The sequence below is a fragment of the Ursus arctos genome, unplaced genomic scaffold (assembly GCF_023065955.2).
Source record: "Ursus arctos isolate Adak ecotype North America unplaced genomic scaffold, UrsArc2.0 scaffold_1, whole genome shotgun sequence".
In the NCBI taxonomy this organism is placed as follows: domain Eukaryota; kingdom Metazoa; phylum Chordata; class Mammalia; order Carnivora; family Ursidae; genus Ursus; species Ursus arctos.
Window position 1 is genome coordinate 67,545,366 of NW_026622763.1, and position 25,478 is coordinate 67,570,843.

At 44.4% G+C, this 25,478-nt stretch overlaps 2 protein-coding genes across 7 annotated transcripts in view; one reads left to right on the forward strand and one right to left on the reverse strand.

Annotated features, from left to right (window-relative positions):
- Positions 1-5,743, forward strand: part of GLS (glutaminase) — an 81,588-nt gene extending 75,845 nt beyond the window's left edge. Inside the window, exons 16-18 of the mRNA XM_026492306.4 lie at positions 98-174; positions 254-317; positions 3,052-5,743. Of these exons, the coding sequence (XP_026348091.1) occupies positions 98-174; positions 254-317; positions 3,052-3,208 (298 nt within the window). The 3' untranslated portion in view covers positions 3,209-5,743. The remainder of the gene's footprint in view (positions 1-97; positions 175-253; positions 318-3,051) is intronic.
- Positions 5,744-9,820: 4,077 nt separating this feature from the next.
- Positions 9,821-25,478, reverse strand: part of STAT1 (signal transducer and activator of transcription 1) — a 38,601-nt gene continuing 22,943 nt past the window's right edge. For 3 of the 6 annotated variants that reach the window (XM_026492309.4, XM_026492310.4, XM_026492311.4), the window contains 11 exons: positions 24,953-24,994; positions 23,580-23,663; positions 23,067-23,165; positions 21,881-22,016; positions 20,405-20,454; positions 19,609-19,703; positions 18,669-18,814; positions 16,877-17,062; positions 15,743-15,818; positions 14,714-14,816; positions 9,821-10,994 (listed from right to left, as the gene is read on the reverse strand). In XM_026492309.4, coding sequence (XP_026348094.1) covers positions 10,980-10,994; positions 14,714-14,816; positions 15,743-15,818; positions 16,877-17,062; positions 18,669-18,814; positions 19,609-19,703; positions 20,405-20,454; positions 21,881-22,016; positions 23,067-23,165; positions 23,580-23,663; positions 24,953-24,994 — 1,032 coding nt within the window. In that variant the 3' untranslated portion in view covers positions 9,821-10,979. Of the gene's footprint in view, positions 14,817-15,742; positions 15,819-16,876; positions 17,063-18,668; positions 18,815-19,608; positions 19,704-20,404; positions 20,455-21,880; positions 22,017-23,066; positions 23,166-23,579; positions 23,664-24,952; positions 24,995-25,478 lie in introns of all 6 variants that reach the window. The other 3 variants (XM_057303538.1, XM_057303527.1, XM_057303532.1) reach the window with 1 other exon arrangement.

The window sequence follows — 25,478 nt, forward strand, 5'->3', positions numbered from 1 at the left end:
GTCACTTGTCTCACAAGACCTTAGGTTGATGGGGTGAATGCTGTAAGTGTGAATTACATTTTCTAGATCCTGAATGGCTGTTCTTACGTGTTTTCAGATTTGCTCTGTCAGCCATGGACATGGAACAGCGAGACTATGACTCTAGAACAGCCCTCCATGTAGCTGCTGCGGAGGGTAATACACGAACCATTCATCTTTTTTTCCCCCCAACTTCTACTTAATACTAAAATCTGCCTGTTTTGTTTTGATACAGGTCATGTTGAAGTTGTCAAATTTTTGCTGGAAGCGTGCAAAGTAAACCCTTTCCCCAAGGACAGGTGAGCACTTATATTACCTTCTACCATGTAACTGGTGAGTCAGGGTTTTATTAGACAGGGCTATAATATTTAAGTTGATGGCATATTTAAATCCACTATGAATATATTGGAGACATTCTTGAACTTGCTGTGGCGCCTTACAAAGGCACCAGACAAAACCTTGTTTCTGCTAGGGTGATCATTCTCTCTCGCATATCCTGTCTCTCATCTAAGGATGGTCTCTTATTCAGAATTTTTGGGGTTAGTCTGTCAGTCAGTGCACTGCATGAAGAAAACAATGCTTTGTGTTGAAAAAGAAAAAAATAGGAATTTTGTCCTTAATGGGCTTTTAACTTCATAGGGTAAAGATAAACATTTATAGGAGCATATTAAAAACGTGTAAGAAAATTACTGTCACAGAATGCTAAAGCGAATATATTAGACTTTCTTGAAATTCCTAGATTTGGCTGGTATCCGTTTTAGAAGGCTCTGTGGAGCTGAATTTTAATCAGTGCTTTGGGGGAAATGAGATTTGAAGGCACGGAAAGGAGAGACGGGCATCTGTCTGCAGTGGGAGAAATCTGCCTGGAATACATTTTGCTCCTCTCCTCTCTCCTGGTCCACATGGCAAACTGCATTTCATCTTGAAGTAAACGCTGTCCACAAATGGCCAGTCACGGGAGGCTTGAGAGTGCAGCTATATTACGTATATAAATATATAAAGTCAATTCTGTGCTCATGGACTTGCGTATCATGTAACTGGAGTTATGTAACTGGATGAATCAGTAATGAGAATAAAGGTTAAGAATTGAAGGAAAAAATACTTGATAGAGAGGGTTGATAAATTTCATTAGGAGTTTTGGATTGGATTTTTGAGGACTGTATCAATAAGTTCGGGGCAAGTTGATTATTCTCTAGCTATGAGATCTTTGTTTCACCATTTTTTAAATTAGAAGTTTGGGTTTTATTAGATCAAGCTGCTTGCAAGAAATGCAGAAAAGTTGTGTCAGTGTCTGAAAATTGTTGGTGTTGTAAGTATGGTAACACTTTGGTTATCTCATCATGACCTTTACTGGCAATATCCTAAAACCTCATGTTAGGGGGACATTCCTCCCTTTTATCCCCAAATGTAATGGTCATACCAGCTCTTTCTTGAGCCAGAAACTGACGAGAGTGTTTCCCCCACCCAACCTTGTGCCCTGTGTTTATAATGCCAACTAAAACACTATTCAACACATGCCAGAAACTTTGTGCTTTGTATTTTATCCTTTATATCTAAAGACTGAAATGTTTTGTTTTGTTTTTTGCCCTACACTGGCCTCTAGGAATGTGGAAGTAGATGTACCCACTGATAGGCAGGAGTTAGCTAAATAACTAACTTGGTAACTGAGTATTCAACTACTCTAGAATATAAGCTAAACTAAGACAACTCTTTTCTCCATTTCATAGAATCGGTGTCCCCTCAAATTGTAAAATAGGCTTGAGTGAATGTAGTGTATTCTTTAAAGTTGACAGTTTGTATTATTTCATGTAAGAAGAGTTGTCAAAAACATAACTTGCAGTTAACATTCAATTGTTCCAGAAAGACAGAAAATGATATGCTGTAGATGACTGAACAGTCCCCCCACCTCCCAGTTTAAGGCCACAGACTCCCTAAATTAATGAAGGCCAGTGTGGAAAAGGAGCTGTTTTTGGAGAAACACGAAGATACATGTAAAATATTACTTACCTGATTTTAAAAATGAAGATTACCAAATTTTATCCAAAAATATTTTTTGAGACTATTCAAAAAACCTTTCCATTCCATGCCGTGACCCCATTAAGGAGGTAAAAGGTTGAAGACAGAGCTGGAAAGGAAAGAAGAAATGACAAGGAGGAAAACCAGAAGGTTGGGGGAGTAGCGGGAGTCTGGGCGCCCGGCAGCCGTGGAGAAGTTCAGTGGAGAGAGACGCAGGGAGGCTCATTCGTTTGTCAAATATCAGGCAACTGATTCTCACACTCTCATTTCCTAGCGTTGTGAGTTTCACAGTATTCTCTTCTTTCCAAAGGCTGTTTAGCTGGTTAATCGCTGCTGGCAACTCTTTCTCTTTCTCTTATCTTCAGTCTTCACCTCTGTCACTGAGGAGCACACCCCAGAAACACACTTAGAGTGAAAGCGCCGTTATTGTTCGCGCGGTGCAGTGGTCCACTGGCGCCCCGGGCTCCCATCCTTACCAGAGATGAGGACAGTGCCAATCCCTCTGGGGCTGATGCCGCTCCTCCAGTGTGTGTCTGGGCCCTAATGAGGTCACAGTTATTTCCAGACTTCTGAGATTTGTTGTGATTTTGAATTGACAGGAACACAATTTTTCAATCAAAGGATAGGGTGACGGGTGTTATATACCTGACTTTTCCTTGGACATTTTATTTAGGGAGCGATCCTGTGGGCTTTTCATGAAATTAAAATTCAGGCATTCCAGAGGATTCCACTGTGTCTGTCCACACTAGAGCTTCCCCTCCATAGGCACTGAGATATGTGAACAAGATCCATTTCTAGAAGATCGTTTTCCCTTCCCCCCATCTCAAGTGGCCTGTAAGACCACTTTTTGAATTACGAGTCCCTTTCTGCATCTCAGTTAATTTTTACTTGGAACATGGCTAAAATGGCTAAATTTGAATGGCCCTTAAACCTGTGTTTAGCATCGGAGAGCGCTGGAGTATCATCTCTGTACGGAGATTATCTAACGACCCAGTCCCTGCTGTGCTACTCGTTTAGGTGGAATAACACGCCCATGGACGAAGCGCTGCACTTCGGACACCACGACGTATTTAAAATCCTCCAGGAGTACCAAGGCCAGTACACGCCCCAGGGAGATTCCGGCAACGGAAAAGAAAATCAAACGGTCCATAAGAATCTTGACGGATTGTTATAACGGTCTTAAACCCAAAATATAAATCACTTACCTATTTAATTGTGGAAAATGATTATGAAGAACCTGTGTATTTCTATCTGGTAGTGATGTATATTTTACATTTGTCATTTCAGTGTTACTGGAGTTTTCTTCATTGTACACACAGGACAAATCTGATCTCTTTGGGAAAAAATAGAAATAAAACAATCTCCCTCCATAATGTGAGCAATATTTACCTCGTGCATTGTATAATTTGATGTAAAAGAAATAGTTACCAGTGCTAGCTTAACTGTGTGGTCTTCAGACTTATTTTTGTGTGTTCTGTGAATTTTCAATTTGTATGATGAACTTAGGCATTTATAAATTAAGCTCTGTTGTACAGTCTGTCCACATGGGTCAGGGCTGCCTTTAGAAACAAAAGAGTGTGATTTTCAGGACTTCACATGTAGATTTAGTTTGAGTGTCTGAACAACTATATGCACTTAGGGTTATTATATGTTTTAAATGTCTCCCATCACCCTAGCTACATGGTGTGACTCTTTAAAAAATTAAAATAGTTAACAACTGTTAGTAGCATAGACCAATTCTGATTAGACTTTATCAGGGAATCTGTTTAAGATATGTTTGGTGACCAAAATATATATGTGAATGTAGTTATATAATACTTTTGAAAAAATTTCCTTTTTCTATATCCCCCTTAGTCCAGCCTCTCTTCCCAGACATTTAGCTATTTGCCTCTTCGCTTTAGCTGGGAATGCGGGTGCTGGCACACTATGCAGTTTTCATGTTTTCCACCGTAAGTCAGAAAATGCCTCACATATCTGGCATCCAAGCTACAACTATGCCATTTGTCTACAGGCGATGAACCAGAGACAAATTACTAAGCTAAGTACAAATTAGTCAAATTCATCAAGCTAAAAAAGGAAGGGATGGGCTACTGCAGCTCTTCCAGATAGGTTTCAGTTTCCAGGATAAAGATGAGGGTAAATTCGGATCAGTGCTCTAAGCTACCAAAGTTATTATGTTGGTAGGAAACTGTTACAGTTATTTTTAAACCCATAATTAAAGGCATCAAGATATTTGTTCTATTTGGGGGACCACTAGATCATTCCAGTTTTCTCCTGATTCTCTACTGTGTAATTGTTGGTGGACTCTACAGTTTAATAAGAAGAAAAGGCCATCTCATTTTAAATTGAGACCCACTGTGTGTCTTGGGGAGGAACTGCACCTATGCTTTATCTTGTCATACCTCAGAGGTAAAGGGGTTTGCTAATGAGGATTTCTGACACTAAGCACACACGCAGGCACATACATATACAAATGGACTTTTTCAAAGCCGTGTTAAGTGAAACAAGAAAATCCTCAGATACAGGAATGCTGTTATGATGCAGCAAATTCAGCAAGTTCCCTTTTTCCCCCTTTTCTATCAGCACACACTGCTGCTTCCAACCTTTATCATCCCTTTCCCCGCTAGCAGCCTCCAGGTGTTTCCATTTTGGTTCCAAAGTCAGTGGCTTCAGCCATTGCCCTCTTAGGACCTAGACAGCAGCTCCTTTGGAGGCACCGTGGCCAGTGTTCCCTAACTGAGCTGCATCTGGCGCGCAGCCATGCCCACGTGTGTGCCTCTGCGGGGAGTAAGGTGGGCGGGCGTCCAGCCCTGCTGCTGTGCTCCTGCCCCACGCATCTATCAGGCCATGCAGACAGGTAGTATTTGCAAAATGCTGCAGAGAACAGCATTATCCCCACAGATATTATGGGGTAGATATTCTTTAACTGAAATCAACAGAAAAAACTTGGCTCAAACAGCAGCTTGCTCCGTGTGATGAAAATAAAACATTAAGATGGTGCCATTTGTGTGGCTTAAAGGTTACCAACACTTTTGAGGCTTTAAGGAAAAGAGGTTCTAACTGTTGTTTGGAAACAAAGAGAGTTTTCATCTTTTTTCAGATCAAAACTATTTTGTAACATCTTTGTGGTTTAGTCAAATGTGCCCTTATTTCCCATGAGGTAATTTATGACGATGCTGGTTCCTGCTCTGGCTGTCTGCTGTTGGCTGTAATAACAAGTACACTTGGTTTCAGTGCTTTTGCCTGTGCTCTTAACTGCTGCCATCAGTATACTCCAAAGATCTTTTTGTTTTGGGTTTAGGATCGTAAGTGCTTTTTCTGTACCATGGGAGCTCTATATGGTCATGTTCATTTAAAGCTTTATATACATTGTTGTTTTTGGTGGTCTCCACTCTCATGATCTCATTTTGGGGTGTAATGTGCTGTATCCCACTACTGCCCCACACTGCCCTTTAGCCGCAGAGCTGGATTAGCTATCGACCATTTGATGCTGTTGTCTGTCTGGTGGGGACGGAATGACCTGATGTGGGATTTCGATTCTTCCTGGGGATTGTACAGCTATGAATGTATTTGCTTCCAGAACCTCCCAAAGTGAATCTAATCTTAAAACTCTAAGTTGTAAGTATTCTGAAATTGGGAAATATTTATTTTAAATGAAATCAGGTAGTGTTGCTTTTTACAGCATAATAAATACATGTATAAAAAAAAATACCTGTAAAAAATGAATTTTTTAAAACCACTACGGTTCTTTTCCATCACTGGGTTAGGAACTCTGCTGAGCATACAGACTGTATCTAGTTGGTTCAAAGCAATTTCTAATGCCTACTGTGAGCCAGGTGCTATGCAAGGTGTCAGCTGGGGTTATCACAATGATTGAGATGATGATCCTGTAAGGAGCGCATCCTTGAAGGTGGGAGGGAGGATGGACAGGCATGTTTCCAGTACTCTAGAAGCTAACACTATCATCTTGCAGTTAGGACACACTCAGTAAGTATCTGTAGAATTCAATCAGTAAACATGTCCTTCACTAGGAGGGGTTCTAACCTCCTTTAATGAGAAGAGAGGTGGTTTTCACAAAGCCCTGACATCTATTTAGGGAGGTGAATCTAGTACTGCCACACTAGGTCTGAGTAGGACGAGCTGGCCGACTACCGCCCCTTACTGGTTCGTGGGTAAATGGAATGGCATTCGCCTCCAATGCCAGAATCCCCTGGTCTACAGGTTTAGGGTTAGTGTGTGGCTTTCTAACCATGGAGATGGTATGCGAGTACCACGACTGCCATTTGCAACTACCAAAGTTGTTTGTCACCAGTAATCTGCTTTGCAATAGTGTCAGACGGCGTTAGTCGTCTGCATTGCTGACATTTTAGGACTGAAAGAGACATCAGACATCTCTAATCTAATCCCACTCTCAGAGATGAAGCTGAGACCCAAGAGTGGGCTGTGATACAGAACTCTCAGTCTCGTGTTTTCTCTACATCCTACCGCACTGTGCCCACTATGGACACAAACCTCGGCTACTTGCACATTAGCTAAAACCTCTCTGTGGAGTTTTAAAGACAAGCATAAGTGGTACAGTGTTCAGCCTTGCAACGTGTGGTCACCAGAAGCTACGCGAATATACACCCCCAGACAGAAGCAGCACACCGGCGCAGGGAAAGCAGCCGAGGAGTAACACCAAATACGGCAACATTCAAGGATGCTTACCCTTGATACACAACATGAGCGTCTTGTTTTTGTGGGATTGTTTTTAAGGGCTGGGTAATCTTCCTAATTTTACCTACTAACCTTCATAGTAAAATGAGTAAATTCATGAATCACAGACCAGACAGAACAGGGAAGCCACCCATGAATGTGTTAGGTGGCACTTAAAAGGGGGGCTTTTTAGGGAAGGGGTACTTTATAGTCATATAAAGAAAGGATGTGATTTACTAGAAGATCAGGGAAGGTGTGTGTGTTTGGGGATGGGAAGGATTAGAAAACTGAGTTATTACAAAGGGACAAAGATTGGGCATTTTATTTCTATTCTGGAGCCTGAAGCTGATTCCAGGCCTCCATGTACCCCAGCCTTGACCCTAGCTGCTTCTCCACATGTATTTTTTTCTTTTTTAAGATTTTATGTATTTATTTAAGAGAGAGAGTAAGAGAGAGAGAGAGAGGGAGCACACAAGCAGGGGAAGTGGTAGGCAGAGGGAGAAGCAGACTCTCCACTTAGCAGGGAGCCCGATGTGGGACTCGATCCCAGGACCCCAGGATCATGACCTGAGCTGCAGACAGACGCTTAACCAACTGAGCCACCCAGGCGCCTCTCTCCACACATCTTTTAAAGAGTCTACTAGAATTGAGTCCAACAAGCAGTCATAACAAAAAAAAAACTCCTGCTTCATTCACGTACAAAAAGAAGGGGAAAGGCTGCCAACACACCAACACTAGGCATTAAAGTGGTGTGGTGGCAACTAAGAAACACAGAATTTACATAGTATGAGAATGCAATACCATTATCAGCTTCCCGTCAAAGGTTCCATTAAGGCACCTCTACACTTGCAGGCCCAATATAAATTTAATACGGTTAAAACTGCTTAAGAATGGTACTTTTTTTTTTCAATTGGCCAAGTAAGAGGTTTAATTTCTCAGTGTAGCATACACATAACCTGAAGCTAGTTTACCAAAACCTGGAAGCTGAGGGTGTCAGTATCTTTTAAGAGCTATATAAATTCATCTTAGAAGGTTCTAAAAACCGTATTATCTTTAGCTTTCCTAAAACTGTTGTAAATGCCATTTCCTTGAAATCGTGCATATTTGTATATAACAATAAAGGTTATCTGTAGCTTTTGGCTATGTTTCACAAAACTTATGTGTTCATAAGTAAGATGATTAGAACATATGATCCAAAACATCTTAGGCTCCAAAAGAGCAGGGATCTTTGTTTTTGTTTGTAATGCTTCCCAAACACCTAGAATAGTACCTGGCTCATGGCAGGTGCTCACTATGTATGTGACGAACTAGTAGAGTGAATGAATCTTAACTAACCAAAAAAAGCCACTCAAGTAAATACCCCTTGCTTGGGGAACAGCATCCCAGTTCAAACAGTACGTACCACAGTTTTAAAACAATTTCTAGTTTTTTCCCTGTTTACCCTGGGACAGTCAGAGGTGAAAGGAGTGCTTTGTTTATTGAGACAAAATATTCCATTTTAGCTTCCAGGCAATAAATAGATTTCGGTCATTTAAGGTTGAATATATAGCTCAATCATTTATTGCCATTTCAGAAATCTCCTTCCTTAATAAGGAGAAATTTTTCCCAGGTGGTCAATGAAAGCTCTATGCTTACCAAACCCTCTACAAACACCACACCGGAAGTACTCTTAAAACTCACAAACTTCCCTACGTCAAGATCGACGTGGTGACTCATGATAATGATCAATTAGCTATGAATACAAACTTATGGCTAGGCAGGGCCTTATCTATCGGAGAAAGACGTTCTCCATGTTTATTACAAAGAAACTTTATATTTCCTAGATGTAAGTACTGCAGACACAGAGATGAGAAAGGTCATATTTATCAGGATGCCAGAATTCAAGCCGCCAGCACTATTCCCTGACAACTCTTCACACAATAGTGAAGTCCAGCCTGCCAGATTTATGTCTGAGTGGTGATTATGTCTTTCATTACACTATTTTTTCCCAGCACGTGGTGCCTTTTACTTTGAGAAGGCCATGGCTTTCTAGCTTACAATATCTTTGGAGAAAAATGGCTCCTTTTGGCATGCGCGCAGTGACTCCTTGGGAAAAGCTCCTCTAATCTCGGGATGTGGGTCTGAGATGTGGCTTTGGAGACAAGACAAGAGTCCCACTTTCCATGTATTTTTAAGTTAGAAACTTATATTAGCAGTACCAAAATACGTTCCACACTGCCAAATTATTTGTGCATTTGGAGGCAGCTGTGGTCAGCAAGACCAAAGCACTGTGCTTGCTTGCTTGCTTTTCATGGCACTCGCTGCGGCTCATTCCAATAACGCTTCCTGCCTGCTGTCTTCCACTGACCCACCCACCACGGCGGGTCGGACCACAAGCAGGGTAAGAAAGGGCAGTGCTCAGGAACGTGGTGTCGTCAACCTTACTCAAAATAAGGACTCACACGTTTGTATGTTTAATCACAAGTAAGAAAAAAATGAGAAAAACATCAAACCTATTCATAATGCCAGTAACAACTTTTAAAATCTTTACGCCAACTTTGTTTATAAGAGACTAACTTTAGAGTTTCAATACTTCTCAAAAGTAACCAAAATCTCTTGGCTGGCACAGTAAAATGAAACCACGCCAGGTTGTTCTCAAAGGGCCAAAACATACCGAACAGTTAAATGCCGACAATTAGAAACTTTTTTTTTTAATGTTCTCTTTTTTCCTTCCTCATTTCAATTTAAAAAGTAAATGCGAAGCCAGTCAGGTTCACGTGGTCTTACGTAAAAACTGAGAGGAGGACAGCACCACGTGCCGATTATATTTAATGCAATACATGTCGTTTAAATCTTAAAATAGACTTCAAGAAAAGTTTATCCCCACCAGAAAATATGGCATTTACGTAATACTATAACCGTGGTGGTGACGGTGGGGAACTGAAGGCGCAGCTACAGAGACAGCAGTCTGCGAACGTTCTGCGGAAGAACGCTGCCAAACCCGCCCCGCTAAGCCACGTGTGTGGTGTCAGTGCTAGTGGAGGAAGACGGTAAGTAACAGAATACGCGTCACGACACATCAGAAAGCAGTCTAGAAAAAGCACAGGAGAGATAATGGAACCATTTGCAAATGTATTTGTCAGAGACACACATTTATCAGTGAAAAACATGCAATTCTCAATGCAGTTACACAGGACGAGTTTTCAAATTGTTTGAATTCTCATATGATTCCTGGTTAATTACTTGTCAGTCACTACTTTTTCTTCTCAATTTGAAAATTTTATGACTAAGACTAAATACCAGCTAATAACAATAAAGACACATTAACCCATTTAAGAAACAATTAAATTTCTGAGTTGGTCTAGATCTACGATTAACTTCAACTTTTTGAAGAGTAACAGGATTTTTGCCTAGAGAGAGCGGTTATTAATAGCCTGGCTCCCTTGACAGAAATGTGAAGATAATTTCATTTACTGGTGACTATGATAAAGGCGGAATATATTCAGCTTTGGATATTAAGGTTTAAACAGAAAAAAAAACTACTCATGAGTCTGGAAACCGTATTTCCTTCTACTGATAGTAGCCAGTATCATAAAGCCATAACAAACAGAAAAGCTAATTCTCCCAAGAAAGAGAATTTGCTTTTAGCTTTAAATGGCCAGTGTGGAAAACGTAATAAAATAAAGAACACAACTTTTACACCCTGCCCAGATACAGGATGGCTACCTTAGATAAACAGTTGATGTAATTCTGCGTGACTTAGCTTTGAACGATTTCATACATAAACCAATGGAAAACCTCCAGCCATATTTAAAGCAGAGGGAACAAATAAGAATTCTCCCGAACAGAAATTTGCCTATCCTCCATCAAGAAGTTCCCTAAATAACCGTGGGATCTATCCAACAGCCTGTGACGGGTGGGCACGGATTTTGTGCACAGCATTTTAAGAGCTGCTCAACTTCTCACCTTTCCCAAAGGATTCTCATTCTAGCCCTGACGTCTTCAGTGTATCTGGATAGTTTTCATTTGTAAAACCCACTCTACGGAGAGGGCCCTTCAATTTTACCTTTCATAAGACGCATGAAGCCCTTCAGAGTAACAGACGTTTCTGAATTAGGGAAAAATCCACTTGCTATCAACAGGTTGCAGCAAATTTGTTCGTCTTTGTCTCATTTCCCTAGAAACATGGGATGTGAAGGAACAGAGTAGCAGGAGGGAATCACAGATGGGAAGGAAAAATGTCGCCAGAGAAGACGAGAAAAATTCATGCTCTATACTGCATTCATCTGTAAAAAGATAAAACGTGGTTAAGTTTATTACACAGCCCTCATGAAATGCAGAGCCACATATTTAACACGGCCTGTCAGTTCTGCAATGGGCCAGCAGGAAGACATTCCACAGCAAATAACCACCATAGAATTAGCGGGCCTTCAGCATGTGCTATTTATCCTTTTGCCTGGACTAATCGAGACCTTTTCTATCATCTAAGCTGGCGGATTACTCCTCTGCAGCCTGCCAGCTTAACTCTGTCAATTCATCCAGGCCGCATAAAGCTTTTTGCTGTTATGCAAGTCTGGGGGCAGAGCAACGTGGCAAATCTGCTCCCGCAAAACAAGGGCAAGGCGGTGCTGAGCTGCCTGCCAGAGGGAGGAAGGGATGGGGGAAATGATGAATTTGCCTTAAAGGCCACGCAGTAGGAATAATAAATGAACGTCTCTCAGGTACAGACTAGAGAAAGAGAACTAGGAGGAAGCTCTTCCCTCCCCCAGCAGTGCCTCCTGCCAGAACAGGGCACCGTGTGGACAGGAAGCTGCACACCCGAAGAACCCCAGCCTGCCACCGACTTCCTATCTCACTTCCCGCCGGGCTCTCCCCCCGGCCAGGTGCTCTTCACCCGGGCTGAGTCTCCCTCCAGCACTGTGTGAAGACGTGTCTGACGGGCACGCCTGCGTGTGGGTGTGCTAGCGGCAGCTAGTGGGCAGAGGCCAGTGCAGACAACAGCCCCCGGAAACAGACAACTAGTGGGGTCCCAGAATACCAACAGAAACACAGGACTAGACTGTCAGCCTCTGGAGAACTGCCCTTTATTTTAAGGTTTTGGAAAATTCCTTTAATATCTATTTCGGAAGCCACAGAGTGACCAAAACAATAGAGTCAGAATTTGTAAGAATTTATAGCTGTTTCTATAATGAGTCCATTATTTTTAATGCTAAGTGCTCAATGGCAGGTAGGACACAGTGGGCTCTTACGAACATTATTTTGGATTAAAAGCACAATGAAGGTTTTGCCCCTATGTTTCAGTGTGTAGCTGAAATGTGTAGTTAAGAGAGTGGACTTCTGGAGAGAGGGAAAGTGAGAGACAGAGACAGAGAGAAGGAGAGAAAGCCTGATTCCAAATCCTGTCACCGTCTCTTACTGGCACGTGTGATGGGGGTATATCACCCAACCTCTCTAGATCTCCGGGTCTTTGTCCTTCCAAGGCAGGCTAACAGTACCTCGCAGAAGAATGTGCTGGAAGGATGAAATGAGATACCATGTACAATGCCTAGCGTAGCAGAGGGACACAGAGGAGGGTTAATAAATGTTCCTGTTGTTATTATCAGCTTTGACCAAAGGCCGGTAGGAGAGTAGACGGGTTCTCACATAGTCCCTGAGGAAGAAGTTTATTGTACAGGAAATCCAGACTAAACAAACACTCAAGTCATCCTGCAGAAAACACTGGTGCTCTGTGTCTCTTGGACAGTTTCCTCAGGGGCCTGCGGTCCTCCTGTTCCTGGCCCTGGTCCAGAGCTGCTACCTGCAGACGTGGCTGAAAGAGCCGGCTCCGAGAGAGGCTGCTCCGTTGCAGAGCATGTGCCCTCCTGCCAGGAGCCGGTGCTGACTGGAAATCATGGCCAAGGTTAAGGACAGATCATCTGAGACAAAGTAGAGCCCATCCAATTTGGGGACTAATCCAACTTTTATTTTGTCCAGCCAGTGCCTTGTCCATATAATCACTTCTCCTAGCTCTTTCAGTCTTCTAAAGGTTTAACCTGGAGAGGTGTGTGTGTGTGTGTGTGTGTGTGTGTGTGTGTGTGTGTAAAACAGACTTCTTTTGCCCTACAAATGAAATGAATGAAGTCATCTGGAATGGAATGGCTATGGGGGGGGGGTTTGTCCATTTCCTGGCATTTATTTAGAGAATTTAAATCGCTCTCCCAGTCTCATTCCAAGAGCACAGAGGAAGTGGTCACACCGCTTGCACAGATGGAGACAACTAACCCATCTTATTTTCTTAAGGTCCAGGGGAATAATGGTGATGACAAGAGCTGGAACCCTGACTTCCGAATCCCAAACACAGGCTTCTCACCCAAAGGCCACGCTGCCTTTGTCCTACTAAACTGCAACGAGACCCAGTGAGTCCTGTGCAAACAGTTTCTCTGTGGTGGATGTTTTGAATGAAACGAAGCTCTGCTTTTTCTGGGAGGCATTCCAGGAGAGCGGACAAGAGCAGGCACGCTAGAGACTCCCCGGGTGGGTTCAAATACTCATTCCATCATTTACTAGCGGCGGGATCTTAGTCAAGTTGTACACTTTGGGGGGCTCCTTCTCCACACTGTAAAACTGAGAGTAACAGGAACAGCTAACTCAGAAGGTGGTCATGAAGACTGACGAAGCCACTGCCGGTGCAATGCCTGGCACACGGTAAGTCTCACGTACTCATGGTGCTGCTGCTGATTGTGGTGATAACGTAACTCACTCAGGAACGACAAAGAAGGGCAGCCATTTTGTGGTTCCATCAACAGATCTTACACTCTTGGAACAGGGCTTTATATTTGTTGCATTTTTGTCTCAGGTTTATAAAGCACTTTATAGCAGACTTGGGGGCTACCTTCCAATAGAGGACGCATCCTTGCCCATAGAAAAGGTTCATTTTACACTTGCCAACAGGAAGTGACTTTTTTCATTCTCAACAATCAGGAACGTAAGAAATTATGGTGTCTAGAGAGTGGAGCCTGGGCTTCTTTGGGTGAGAAAAAGGGACCAAGAAAAAAGTTACATTCCAGAAACTTGACTTTCAAGAGGTGTTATTAATGTCACGTGCACACACAGATACATGACCTGGGTGTCTGAAGGGCGGCACCCTCTCTCCACCTCTCCCTTCCCTGACCTCCTGCCTCGCCCCTGAGCACACAGTCTGTGCCGGGCACCAGTTACATGGTGATGAAGAAAGGACCGTAATAACTCAAGGAGGACTTCTTTAAAGGAGTAAACACATTTTAACAAACTGGAATAGCTTCACGTGGCAAAGAGCCTAAAATTAAACAGGGTCAGCAAAATCCCAGCCAACCAAAAAAAGTCTTTAAGGGGAAAGATTTCGGCCCGACAGGCAAACAATACTATTTGATTTACTGAAAAACATTCTCCCAAAGGGAACAGATTCTCTCTTTTGTGGACAACCCTGTTCCTATTGTGGTCGTGACACTCATCACTCTTTCACTCCTAGAACCTTCTACTCTTGGCAAGCCCCCGACCACCGCAGGTGCGAGCAGCACAAATCAGTCCTCCAATGTGAAGCAGGGGACTGTCACTGTTGCTGCTGAAGCCTCTGCCAAGCATCAGTCCTCTCTCTTCCTAAAAATAACACTCCTGCACCCAGACACAGAGCTGAAATAACAGGCCGAAGGAAAACGTGTTCTTATCAGAGACACGGTAGTTCCTTAATATATGAAATTTCCCCAAGGACAACTTCAAAGGGCAGAGGAGGAACTTTTGAGTATTTGAAATGTCATTTAGTTTCTGGAAGGTGCAGAGCGCCAGGAATAAAGCATCCTGGCGATGGTGGAGCTTGGGTAAGCACCGCAGGCTCCGGTGTGGCAGGGCTGATCGAAAACACACCCTCCCTGACTCTGCCCCAGACTCCTTCCGATTCCCTGTGGCCGAGCGGGGCGGCTGCAGGCGCCCTCGCCGCCCCAGAGAGCACCTGCTCCGCCAGTCCCTGTCCCTGTCCCCGCAGGGTACTCACCATACTGTCGAACTCTACGGAACCCACTATCCGAGACACCTCGTCAAACTCCTCAGGGGACATGGGGAGAAGGTTGTCTGTGGTCTGAAGTCGAGAGGGGTGACTAAAATGGGGAGAAAGGAAAAGGAAATGTTAACCTCGAGATCGTGAAAGCGGTGGGCACCAACTTCGACATTTCATCTTTGGCCTGTGATGGAATTTTCACTTTAGGTTTTATTTTGGCTCGGTACATCTGCCGGTGCAATCCATTTGGAAAAGTACAGATGGCGGGAGGCTCCTGTCCCCAGCCCGGCCCCTTGGGAAACGTCCAGGACGCTACAGATGTGAGTGAGAAATGGCCAGACTCGGGACCTGTGCCGCTCCTGCCTGGTTAAACCTGCGGGCGCCGGACGGGCGGCATGGCACCCGGAAGGGCCGGTGCCTCGGGGCTGAGCCTGGCCCCAGAAGCTCCAGAGAAGTATCTGGGGAGTCCCTCGTCCCTACCTTGAGATTTGTATGCAGATAAAGCTGCTCCAGAGTGGTTTTACATGAAGGCTACATCCAGTCACCCCAAGACAGTGCTGCAGGCCAAATAACTGACAATGACTTTTCCAATTTTTTTTCTACCTTTTATAAAATGAAACAACAAAATCAAAGCAAGCGAAAAAAATGTATCTCAATCATCACTTTGGCCTTTCCTCAATTGCAAAGAACTACTTTCCCACTCTGATCCATTTTTGTTCATTTTATTTATACTTTTTCAAAGTATCAGTTTGAGGGGGGGGACTTAAATACAACCTTGGGTGGTGGTGGTGGTGTTTGGGGTTTTTTTTTTTTTTTTTTGGTCTGTTTCTTTTTATAAAGGCAGTAAAATTCTGATAGGCAGTGACACCAGGATCTCTAGTTAGGATCTTTTCAACAAGTCCAACTGTGACGGCAGCAGCAGCAATTACAATGAGAAAGCAAAGTACAAGCATCTTCAACAGGCCGCAGCCAGGAGCGGGGCTGGTCTGCGGGTTTTAAACATGGCTCTCTTCTGTGTTCACTTACACTTCAGACACAGAAATCAACTCAGTCTTGATGTATCCAGTTCCTTTAGGGCCATCGAGTTCCATTGGTTCTGGGGCTACAAGCAAACACATCAGGTACAACTTTGTTAGCAGAGCTTACCCAAGGACAGACGACCGACGTTCTCTTTCATCAAAATTCTACTGTTTGCCCTGACAGTCAGGTTAGGGTCCTGTAGCTGTAAGGGGCTGTGACTTCCCTGCCTGGGGCACCTCAAATTCCGGTGGGAATGCAGAAACCACTCAGAGGGAAGGGAGAAGAGCTCAGGACAGAAGTCAAGCTGCGAGCTTTCTCCTCCCCAGGCCTGAAATCCTACAGAAGCTGGAGCACAAAATGTGCGAAGCTGTATGTGGATTAGTGGTCCTCGTCTGGTCGGTATGATATACACCGCTGTCGAGGTGCAGCTGGGGGCATTTTCTTCCCAAAGCAACCGCGTGAATACTGAGATTTCTGGTTCTGGAAAATAATACGCTTTGTTGGCGTGTTCCAAACCAGAGCAGCGTAACATGAACGTTCTCAAATGCAATTCAGTAAAGACGGAGAAACAGGAGACCTGTGTTCTAAGCCCAGGTCTGGTCTTAACAACAATCACTAGAAATAATATGATCTCATCAATTAATCAGATCACCCTGAATGAACCGTTTTGCTTCTCCTGGGCCTTCGTTCTCTCAATTTTAACAGGAACAGGCCGGTATAAATCAGTTGGCCATGGTGTTCCTGCCTTTTTACCACTCCGTATGTGGAAAACTAATGAGATAATAAATACACGAGACCAGAAATGGACTTTTTCAAAAGTCCTAAAAGAAGAAATTCTTTGTTCATTTCTTATGGTCTGTATCAGGCCAAATAACATGTTATATTTCAACTACACTGGGTTTATACCATCTTTGGGAAAGCTGCTTACAGCAATTCCAGAGAAAGTGGTGAGTTAATGACACAGCAAGGGTGACGTCTGTGCGGGCACCGTGCACCTACAGGAAGGACAGGGCCGTGTGCGTTAGTAAACCCTGGCTCCAGCAGACCTCTGGACGGTGATGAAATGAGAACATCACAGCAGGAATGACTGAACTGTGCTATTACTCATCAGGGCAAGGACCATTCACCTTCCCCACCTACCTTCCTTTGGCCTGGAGTAATATTTCCCAAAGGCATGGTCTTTATCAATATTCGGATACAGATACTTCAGGGGATTCTCTGGAATATTTTCAGCAGCCATGACTTTGTAATTGCGAATAATATCAGGGAAAGTAACAGCAGAAAGTTCTTTCTTCGTGTAGGGCTCGACGGCATGGAAGTAAGGTTCTAAAAAGAAGAAGATTTAAGTGAGTCCCGTGGATCATCCCAAAACAACAGGGGAGAGAGACAACACATCGCCGAGCGTACGGATTGGAGTGACCCCGCTAAGAACTACTCACAGTGATTGGATTTATAACACAGCGTGCTGCTGCATTTCTAAATAAATCATAATCCTTTCTGAGAAACAGGGAAAATAAAGGCAATGCAACAACACCGCACTTGTCATTATTTGTTGAGACTGGTAAACCTGGCAAGAAGAGGTTTATTAAACATCTTCGGTAGCCTGCATGTTTAATGATGTCCCCACCCATGGGCAGCTAAAGAAATACTAACTGGGTCATCTTGCCTAAAGTTACAGATTAAGTTAATAAAAAAATAAGCTCATTTTCTGGTTGCTTTTCTTTTCAGATTGAAGAATGTAATTTTTTATTAAAATAAATGATAACAATACACGGAAAAAAATTTTTTAAACAAAAAAAAAAGGATCCTATTTGCTAGTTTATCTTCTAATCCTTAATGCAATAAACCCATTTAATTTACTCGTGGTCTTATTGCCAGCCTTCATTTGTTATTTGTTTGTTTGTTTGTTTTGTTTTTATAATTTTTTATTATGTTATGTTAGTCACCACACAGTACACCCTTAGTTTTTGATGTAGTGTTCCACGACTTCATTTGAATCCTGCGTCCTGACTGATCCAGAAGCTCACTTCAGAGGCTGCTGTTCGGATGCTCTGCAGACTCTGCAGGCCTCCCACAGCTCTGGAGCCGGTGCCGCCCCGCCCAGGCTTCCTGGATGCAAGGATCCCCTCAGCTCTGCCTCCAGCGTGGCTAGCTCCTTCTCGCAGTTCGCTCAGGAAAGGCACCACCGTGGGAGAAGATGAAAAGGCCGTTTCTAACATCCACTGCCTACCCTGGGCCCTAATCCCAGTTTTCCTGAATTTTCATTAGGAGAAAAAAATACATGGAACAGTATCTCCTGTTTTTGCATCTTTCCCCTGAAAGCAGGAAAGTCACTGGATTCCTACAACCCCTCAAAGAGCTCAAACTAGAAGCAACTGCAAAAAGGAACTCGGCTGTCTATCATTGTCTCATTTCTGCTGTTCGTTCGGCCTCCTCCCCAGAAACCTGTTTCAGGGTGCGGAGGTGCTCGGAGCCTTCCTGCCATAAATTCATCTGGTGAAACAGAAACCCAAGTGAGAACCAAGACAACCTTGCAACTGCTCGGTTTGCAGGCAGGAGTGGGGGGTGGGGGGCGGGGGCGGTGCTCGGAGCACAGGACCCCTCTCCAGGAGGGGCCTGCCTACCCCTGTGCCGCTCCACCTGGGGCTCCCTGCAGTGGGTCTGGAAGCACAGGCCTCCAGAGTGGGTTTCCTCCCCAAACGGCCTGTCAGCCAGGCTGACTCACATCCTTCGTCTCCAGATAACCAACCTGACAGAAAGGGGAGAATTCGGCCTTGTCTTTAAAAACCATCATTTCCACAGTACGTCCCAGGCAGCGAATCACAAATACTCCTGGCACCGTAGCAACCCCGGGGGGGGGGTTGGGGGGGCAGGGGGCCCGCAGGTTTCCGCAGCCCCCCATCACGCGCACCGGCGCGGCGCCCGCGCTTACCGCCTCCGTTCTGCGGCCGCTCCACCCACGTGAACGTGATGGCCCCTTCCCGGCAGCTCTCGCTGAAGCGCAGCAGGAACGTGCCCGGCTGCTGGTCCTTGAGCAGCGCGCGCTCTCGCTCCTTGCTGATAAAGCCCACGATGCACCTGCGTGCGGAGAGCCAACAGGCGCCCTTAGCTTCTGCCGTGCTGCTCGCGTTCACGTAACTGACAGACCGTGTCGCTGACTGAACCTTGCGAACACGGGATAAAACTGTATCGGCCTTTTTAGGTGCGTTAAAACCTATTTAATTGACACTTCAGGTAGCATTTCGCTTATACGTGTGTCTGCTTAAGTCCAAACCAATCACTAACACCGGGCCAACAGGATGCTGTGGGTGATCAATAAATACTTGCTGGATTAATGAGCCTTTTATGTTTATTTGATGACCTTTTTTTTCCACTTGATTTTTAAAGGCCATGGAAATGTCTGAATGCCTGCATCTTTTATACTGGAGAGGAAGGCTCTGACAATATATTTTCATGTTCTAGCACTTCTGGTAAGTTAAAGCCTTTGCTGAAATATCAACTGACCCTGGGAATAAATTAGATAAAAACAATTTACGAGTTAGAAAGGTTTTTCTTCTTTCCTGGAAGCAATATAGTAAGTCGGTGCTTAAGAAATTTTTGTTGAATGAGTGAATACATGAATGGCACTCAAAAAATCTTATTTAAGTGTTGAAAATAAATATACATATACTATAAAAGTGTAAGTTTAATCTTATGAGGTTCCACTATCACGAAGACCCTACAGAACAGCCTGGAAGCATCCATTTCGGTGAGATGCACACAGGTCTTGTCAAATGATGAGGTCTGTCCAGGTCAGGCGGGTCCTAGGCTTGCAGTAAGGGAGAGTGTGCTAAAATTATGTTTCAAAAATAAATCTTATCAATGGCCCTTACCCATCATTCCAGAGAGAGAGCAGGTGTTTTTTAATGAGTTCAAGGATGCTTTCAATCCAAAGCCAGAAAGGAAAATTTTTATCATTTATATTTTCCTGCAAGTGTACAAATGCACACATTAGGAACAAAGACATTCAAAACAGTGACTTACCATTCCTCTTCCCACCATTCGATTTTAATTTGGAAAGTCTGCCCAGCTGCCAAAACTAACACTGCCCCCTACTGAGCCGCCCCTCCCCTTATGGGCATGCAGACACCAAGCTCTCTCTTTCCAGGGCCAGGCTCTGCTTCCCTCTCTGAACTATAGTGAACCAGCCAGGGAATGACCTCCAGGGTGAATCACAGAACAAAAGCTGCCCTCCTACTAGTAAAATCCAGTAGCGTGAGCCTGTCAGCATTGTCTGGTGACCCCAGTGGGGTCTGATTATTCCTTCCAAATGGTCCCTCTGCTTGAGCAAACTCAATGGGCCCAGGGGGCTATCCGAGCCAGCACAGAGCACACATTTCTCATGGATGGGGCGAAAACGCTGCCAGGCAAGGGACCGGTGTGGGTAAACGGAAGACTCATTTCAGATAGAAAGAATGTTATCACACGCACAGGCGCTTCCTGTCAGACTCACACTTGGAGACTGACCTTCTGCACTGAAGGAAAGTAAACACCTGCTCTAGGGTTTCCACGGGCCAGGGACAAATATGCCAAAATAAGCACAAAGATAAGCAACCACCACAGCAAAGAACAGGAGAACCTCAACAGACAGTGAGAGCCCAGAGCGCAGAAAACTCAGACGGTACCCACCTTGCAGAACCTTGTCCACGGAATGAGACCATCGGGGCCAGCATTAGGACCTAACCAAATAAAAATAAGCTTTTTCAGGAAACAAACTGACTCCGAAGCTTTGGTTAGACAGATGGCTCTTGTATTTCTTCTCAAAGAGCCAACACCCAAAAGAGGAAGACTGTATATACCTGGTTGATACTCTCACACATTGATGCTGATTAACTGTGCTTTCTGGAGAAGCCTTGATATGGTCCCCGTCTATGCAGTACCACCTCCTACTGCCGCCTCCTCCTTCCTCACAGGCTCCTCTCCCACTGGTCTTTCAGAGCTTTCTCAAGCTTCAAACTAAGACCAAGATCACCCCTAGGTGATCTATTTCACTGATACTTGACTTTTTAAGCTTATTTTGGATATTATTTGGGTGTTTCTCTCAGCCCTCCTCCAAAGAGGACGTGGGCTCAGGGAGGTTGGTGCAGATCAAAAGCCAAGTGAGAGAAATGAGAGAGGGGAAGGAAGCCTAGGGGTTATCAGCTACACAAACTAAAGCAGCCCAGGCCGTATAAGGTAGTGAGCCTGCCATCTCTCTTTGTGGAGAACCACAGAGAAGCCATTATAGGCAGAAAAGATAGCTGTCTTGATTCTCACCAAATAAGGAAATGGAATATGCAAATGGAATATGGTGATTTCTTACATCTTATTAAATGGCATTAAGACCCCTACTGTGACAGCTACACGCCACGAGAAGGCATACTGAGAGCTACTTGGTTAGGAAGAGTCTACTGATATTTGCAATATACACAATTCTTCTGTATAGAAAGCAAATCTGGAAAAAAAAGTTGCTTGGGGATTTTTAAAGAAATAGTTCAGATACTCCCATTCGTTAAAGATTTGACCTTGAGGCTAGTAGGTCTTTCATTTCCTTATGAGGAAAACTAATAAATCCATGAGATTAGCTACTGAATGGGGAATTCTCTGTCATGGCCTGGACCCTGCCAGTCAGTCAGAACTACTGTTCAAGGATGTCATCCTGCTGTGGGCAGGGTCTCCATGTACCTGGACCACTGAGGCAAGAGCCGTGGGCAGTGCTATGCGGCGGGTGGCCCCAGGACCTTACTTATTCTCACCGTACTGGGGACTTACTTTTTTCTCCCCAAGGTTAATGAGACTTTGTCTTTCTCATCAAGGAACTTCTTTTAGCCACAACTAATATATTTTACACAATTCAAAAACATTTCCCTTAGGAAACCCGCTCAGTAATGTTAACATGAGATAGTCGGGAAATGATTCATTTAAGTTTTTTATCAGGTCTATACCTACTTCCAAGGTGAGCTATAATTTTCATTTACTGTAACAAGCTGCAGCTGGAAAAGCCAAAGAGCGCTCTTTTTTTTTAACACTCTTCTACCTTGATCAAAATAGAGAGCAAAGGGGGGAAAGAAACAAGTCGAGCTATTTTTATGAATTTCAATTTTCATATACGGAAAAAGTTCCTACCGAGTAGTTTCTCTCCTAGCATGTTGAGCTGGTCCACATTGAGACCTCTTTTGGTGACAGAAGAAAACTGCCAGCTGAGCACCTCCGAGAGCTGGGACCATCGTGCACAGGGTGGGTTCAGGAAGAAGGACAGGTTCTAGAGAAGGAACACCCAAAAGCTCAGGCCGCTGGTCCCAAGCAAGGCACTCAAACCCGGATCTGTCCCGAAGTTCGGTTCTAGCTTCTGTGACACAAGTTTTCACAGAAGAGAAACACAGTTGATTCTCATTATTTGCAGGTTCACATTCATGAATTTAAACTACTCGTGCAAAGTTACTTTAAGCCCCAAATGGCTACTTGTGGCACTTGGGGGGTCATTTGTGGACGGACCCATGAATAGAGCGGTGAGAGACTGGAGTCACCCGACACATATATTTCTAGGAGCGGCAAACAAAGCAACTGCCTTCTTGTTTCAGCTCTCATACCACAAGCACGGGTCCTTTTTGAGATCTATTTAGGGCCACATTTTTTGCCTTTTGGGTTAATTTCATTTTTAAAGTGGTCCCAAGGATAGCGCTGAGGTGCTGTGTGATGTTCCTAAGTGCAAGATGGCCGCAGGGCGCCTAATGGAGAAAATACGTGTGCTTCGATGTGCTTCGATCAGGCGTGACTTACAGGGCTGCTGGCCGTGAGCTCAATGTTAATACATCAACAGATACATTAGATAAGGTGTCTTTAAACAGAAGCACACATAAACAAGGCCACGTATCGATAGGTTCGGTAGCAATCGTTCAGCATTTGCTGATTCAGCGTTCACAGTGACTTTCTAGAATGTAAGTGCAGGGAATAACGAGAATCAGCCGTGATTAATCAACAGTGAATATCCACACTTAAGAATGCAGCATGCTTGTTTAGCAGATATATACACTTTTTTAAAAGAAAAGCAATAAATGAACTCATCCGCAGTAAAAGTTATAGGAGATCTATTGCCTGAGCTTATTCATATAGAAGGAGAATCATAATTCTCACTTCTAATACATATATATGCTTCCCTTTTCCAAAATTACTTAAAATCCTTAACAAAGCCACTGGAGTTACGCCACTTTTCCCCCAACATCTGGCCCTGAGGGGCTCTATGAGATGTGCAGAAGCCAGACGATGGGGTGTTTGGTTAACGGCTATGCAAAAGCAGATGTGTCTTCCATACCCGGGGTTCTGTCACCAGCATGTTGTACCAGAGGATGGAGGCCCAACCACTCGGGAGCTGGCTGACGTTGGAGATCACCACAACGGGCAGAGAGGTAGTCTAGAAGATGACAAAGACCTTGAAACCATCAGAATCACAGAAATATCACCTGGAGACCGCTTTGTAGCCTCAAAACTAAGCAAGGGATGGTTTGTAAATTTGCACGTATTTTATATTTGCACACTAAAAATGTAAAGTTAAGTTCTTTTGTCCGTAGCTTATTTTCATTATATCATTAAGAAATAAGTCTCCCTGCTTCATATAACAAATTAACATAGGACACCTCAATGAGAACATTTAGTTTGTAGCATTTAAAGCTGAATTCGGTTCTCCAGCTTCCCGAATCATTCAATTAACATCAAAATAGTATTAGCTGAAAAAGATCATCTTTTTTAGCAATTAAGTAAAAATGTCTAAAATAAAAACTGAGAAATAAAAATAACATTTTCCATGTCTGAACCATGTAAGTCTCACCTCGAGGTCAATGACCAAACCAGGCTGGCACAACTGGGTCTCAAAACTAAGGGAGTGAAGCTCTTCAGTAACGATAAGAGGGCCCTTAGAAGAGAAAAGGGAAAAAATAAAAGGAATATAGTGATTCGTTTACACATCCTGCAACTTTCAAGGGCCTCATAAGCACTGCAGCAGGCTGCAGAAAGCCTCACCCCCAACCAACTGCAATTCAGAAAAAAGTTCCCATTTCAAATAACGCATCCCAGGTTTAATTACTGTCTCTCGGTGTTCTCTCAAGGATAAGATTTCTGAAAGCACGACCAGGGTTATAGATTAACAGAAAGAAATGTCCATAGGGAAACAGCAGCTTCTAATAATGGGTTTCTTGGTGATGTGAAGCTTCCCGGCTCTCAGCCCCTCTGCCCGCTGCCCCTCTGCCCTGCTCCAACTCCAGGCAGACGGGTGGACAGCGCACGTGTTCCAGGAGGGATTAGTTACTGGAAGGACTGATCTGCATAAGCTTGGTGGGTCAGAAAGTCCTTGGTTTAGGGAGAAATATAATAGTTTCCTAAGCGCCTTCGTACACATTATCTCACGCAAGCATCACAGCAACTTAGAACCGGAGAGGAGAGGCCACTCTCTAAGCTCACAGGAGAGGAAACTAAGCCCCAGGGCGGGGAGGGGGTGGTGGTGTCACAGTGAGGGTAAAGGTCAAAACAAGGGCTAGGTGGCGTGTGTCTGCACTGCGCAGGGGGTGCCTGCCCCACTCTTCCACACGACCTCCGCTGGGTGTGGCTGTAAGGAACGCCTGCTATGTGGGCACAAAGCCTGAAACGGGTCCAAACCAAAGCAACTGCAGACATTCTGTCCTCTGTCCGTAGTTCAATTTTTAATGCATTACAAACATCACTCCTCCCCAAGGATCTGGCTGTAAAAAGGAAACGGAAGGAAAGACGCTGCCACTGGGGAGGGAACGCAGGAGTGAGAAAACCCTCTTGCCACACTTCATTCTCGGCTCAGCAGTCCCGGGCCCGCCTCCAGTCCCGGCTCACAGAGTAATGCCGTGTGCCCTTGGCTACATCCTCCACGCTTCCCGGGACCTGCTTTCTCTGCCCGTGAAACGTGAGCAGCACAGGGGCCCGTTACAGCGACTCCACTGTGCTGTCTGGGTGGGGCCGGGGACGTCGTGGGCAAAGTCATCTGACCAGCACAAAGCAGGAAGGCAGTGGGTTTTTACTGCTGTCACAGACACACCGTGTCCCAGAGCTTATCTACTGCTCTTCCCTGCTGGGTCTGAACCCCTCTTTGAGGCGCTGCCAGCCTTCAGCACACTGAGCCAACCTGCCTGGACACACCTGCTGGTTAGAGACCGTTCAAAACAGAGAAGGACTCACCTCGTTAGTTCTGGTGCCGGCATTTTTCTGCTCTTTCAGTTGCTATAGAACAAGAAACCATCTTAGTAAACAGCATGATAACGTTCACAGTTGCTATTTTCATCTACAAATCACACCGAAGTCAGGGTTTAGAAAGAATAAAGGATGTGAAATGATTTTCAGAGTGCAGAACAAGACAGGAAATGACCCCTGTGCGGGCTCATGAGCCTAAGTGCCGTCTTCCAGCAGCCGAAACCATGCGGACACCAAGCGAACATGGAAGGATCCCAGGGAATCACACCCTACTCCCTGCCCCCGTGCAAGCTTTGCTGAATGATCCCCCTTAACCTTCATGAGCTGTTTCATGCTCCCCAGTCTCAGGGCACAGCTAAGCCTACCCTCAAAAGGCCTTCAATCCCCAAAGTTTTAAGGAAGCATTCTAGAGCCCTGAGAGCAGTTCTGGGTACCGTCAGACTCGCAAATCTGGACTGAGTCTCTCATATAAGGTCTAGCTTCACTAACTATGAATTTGCTGGCTTACAGAATT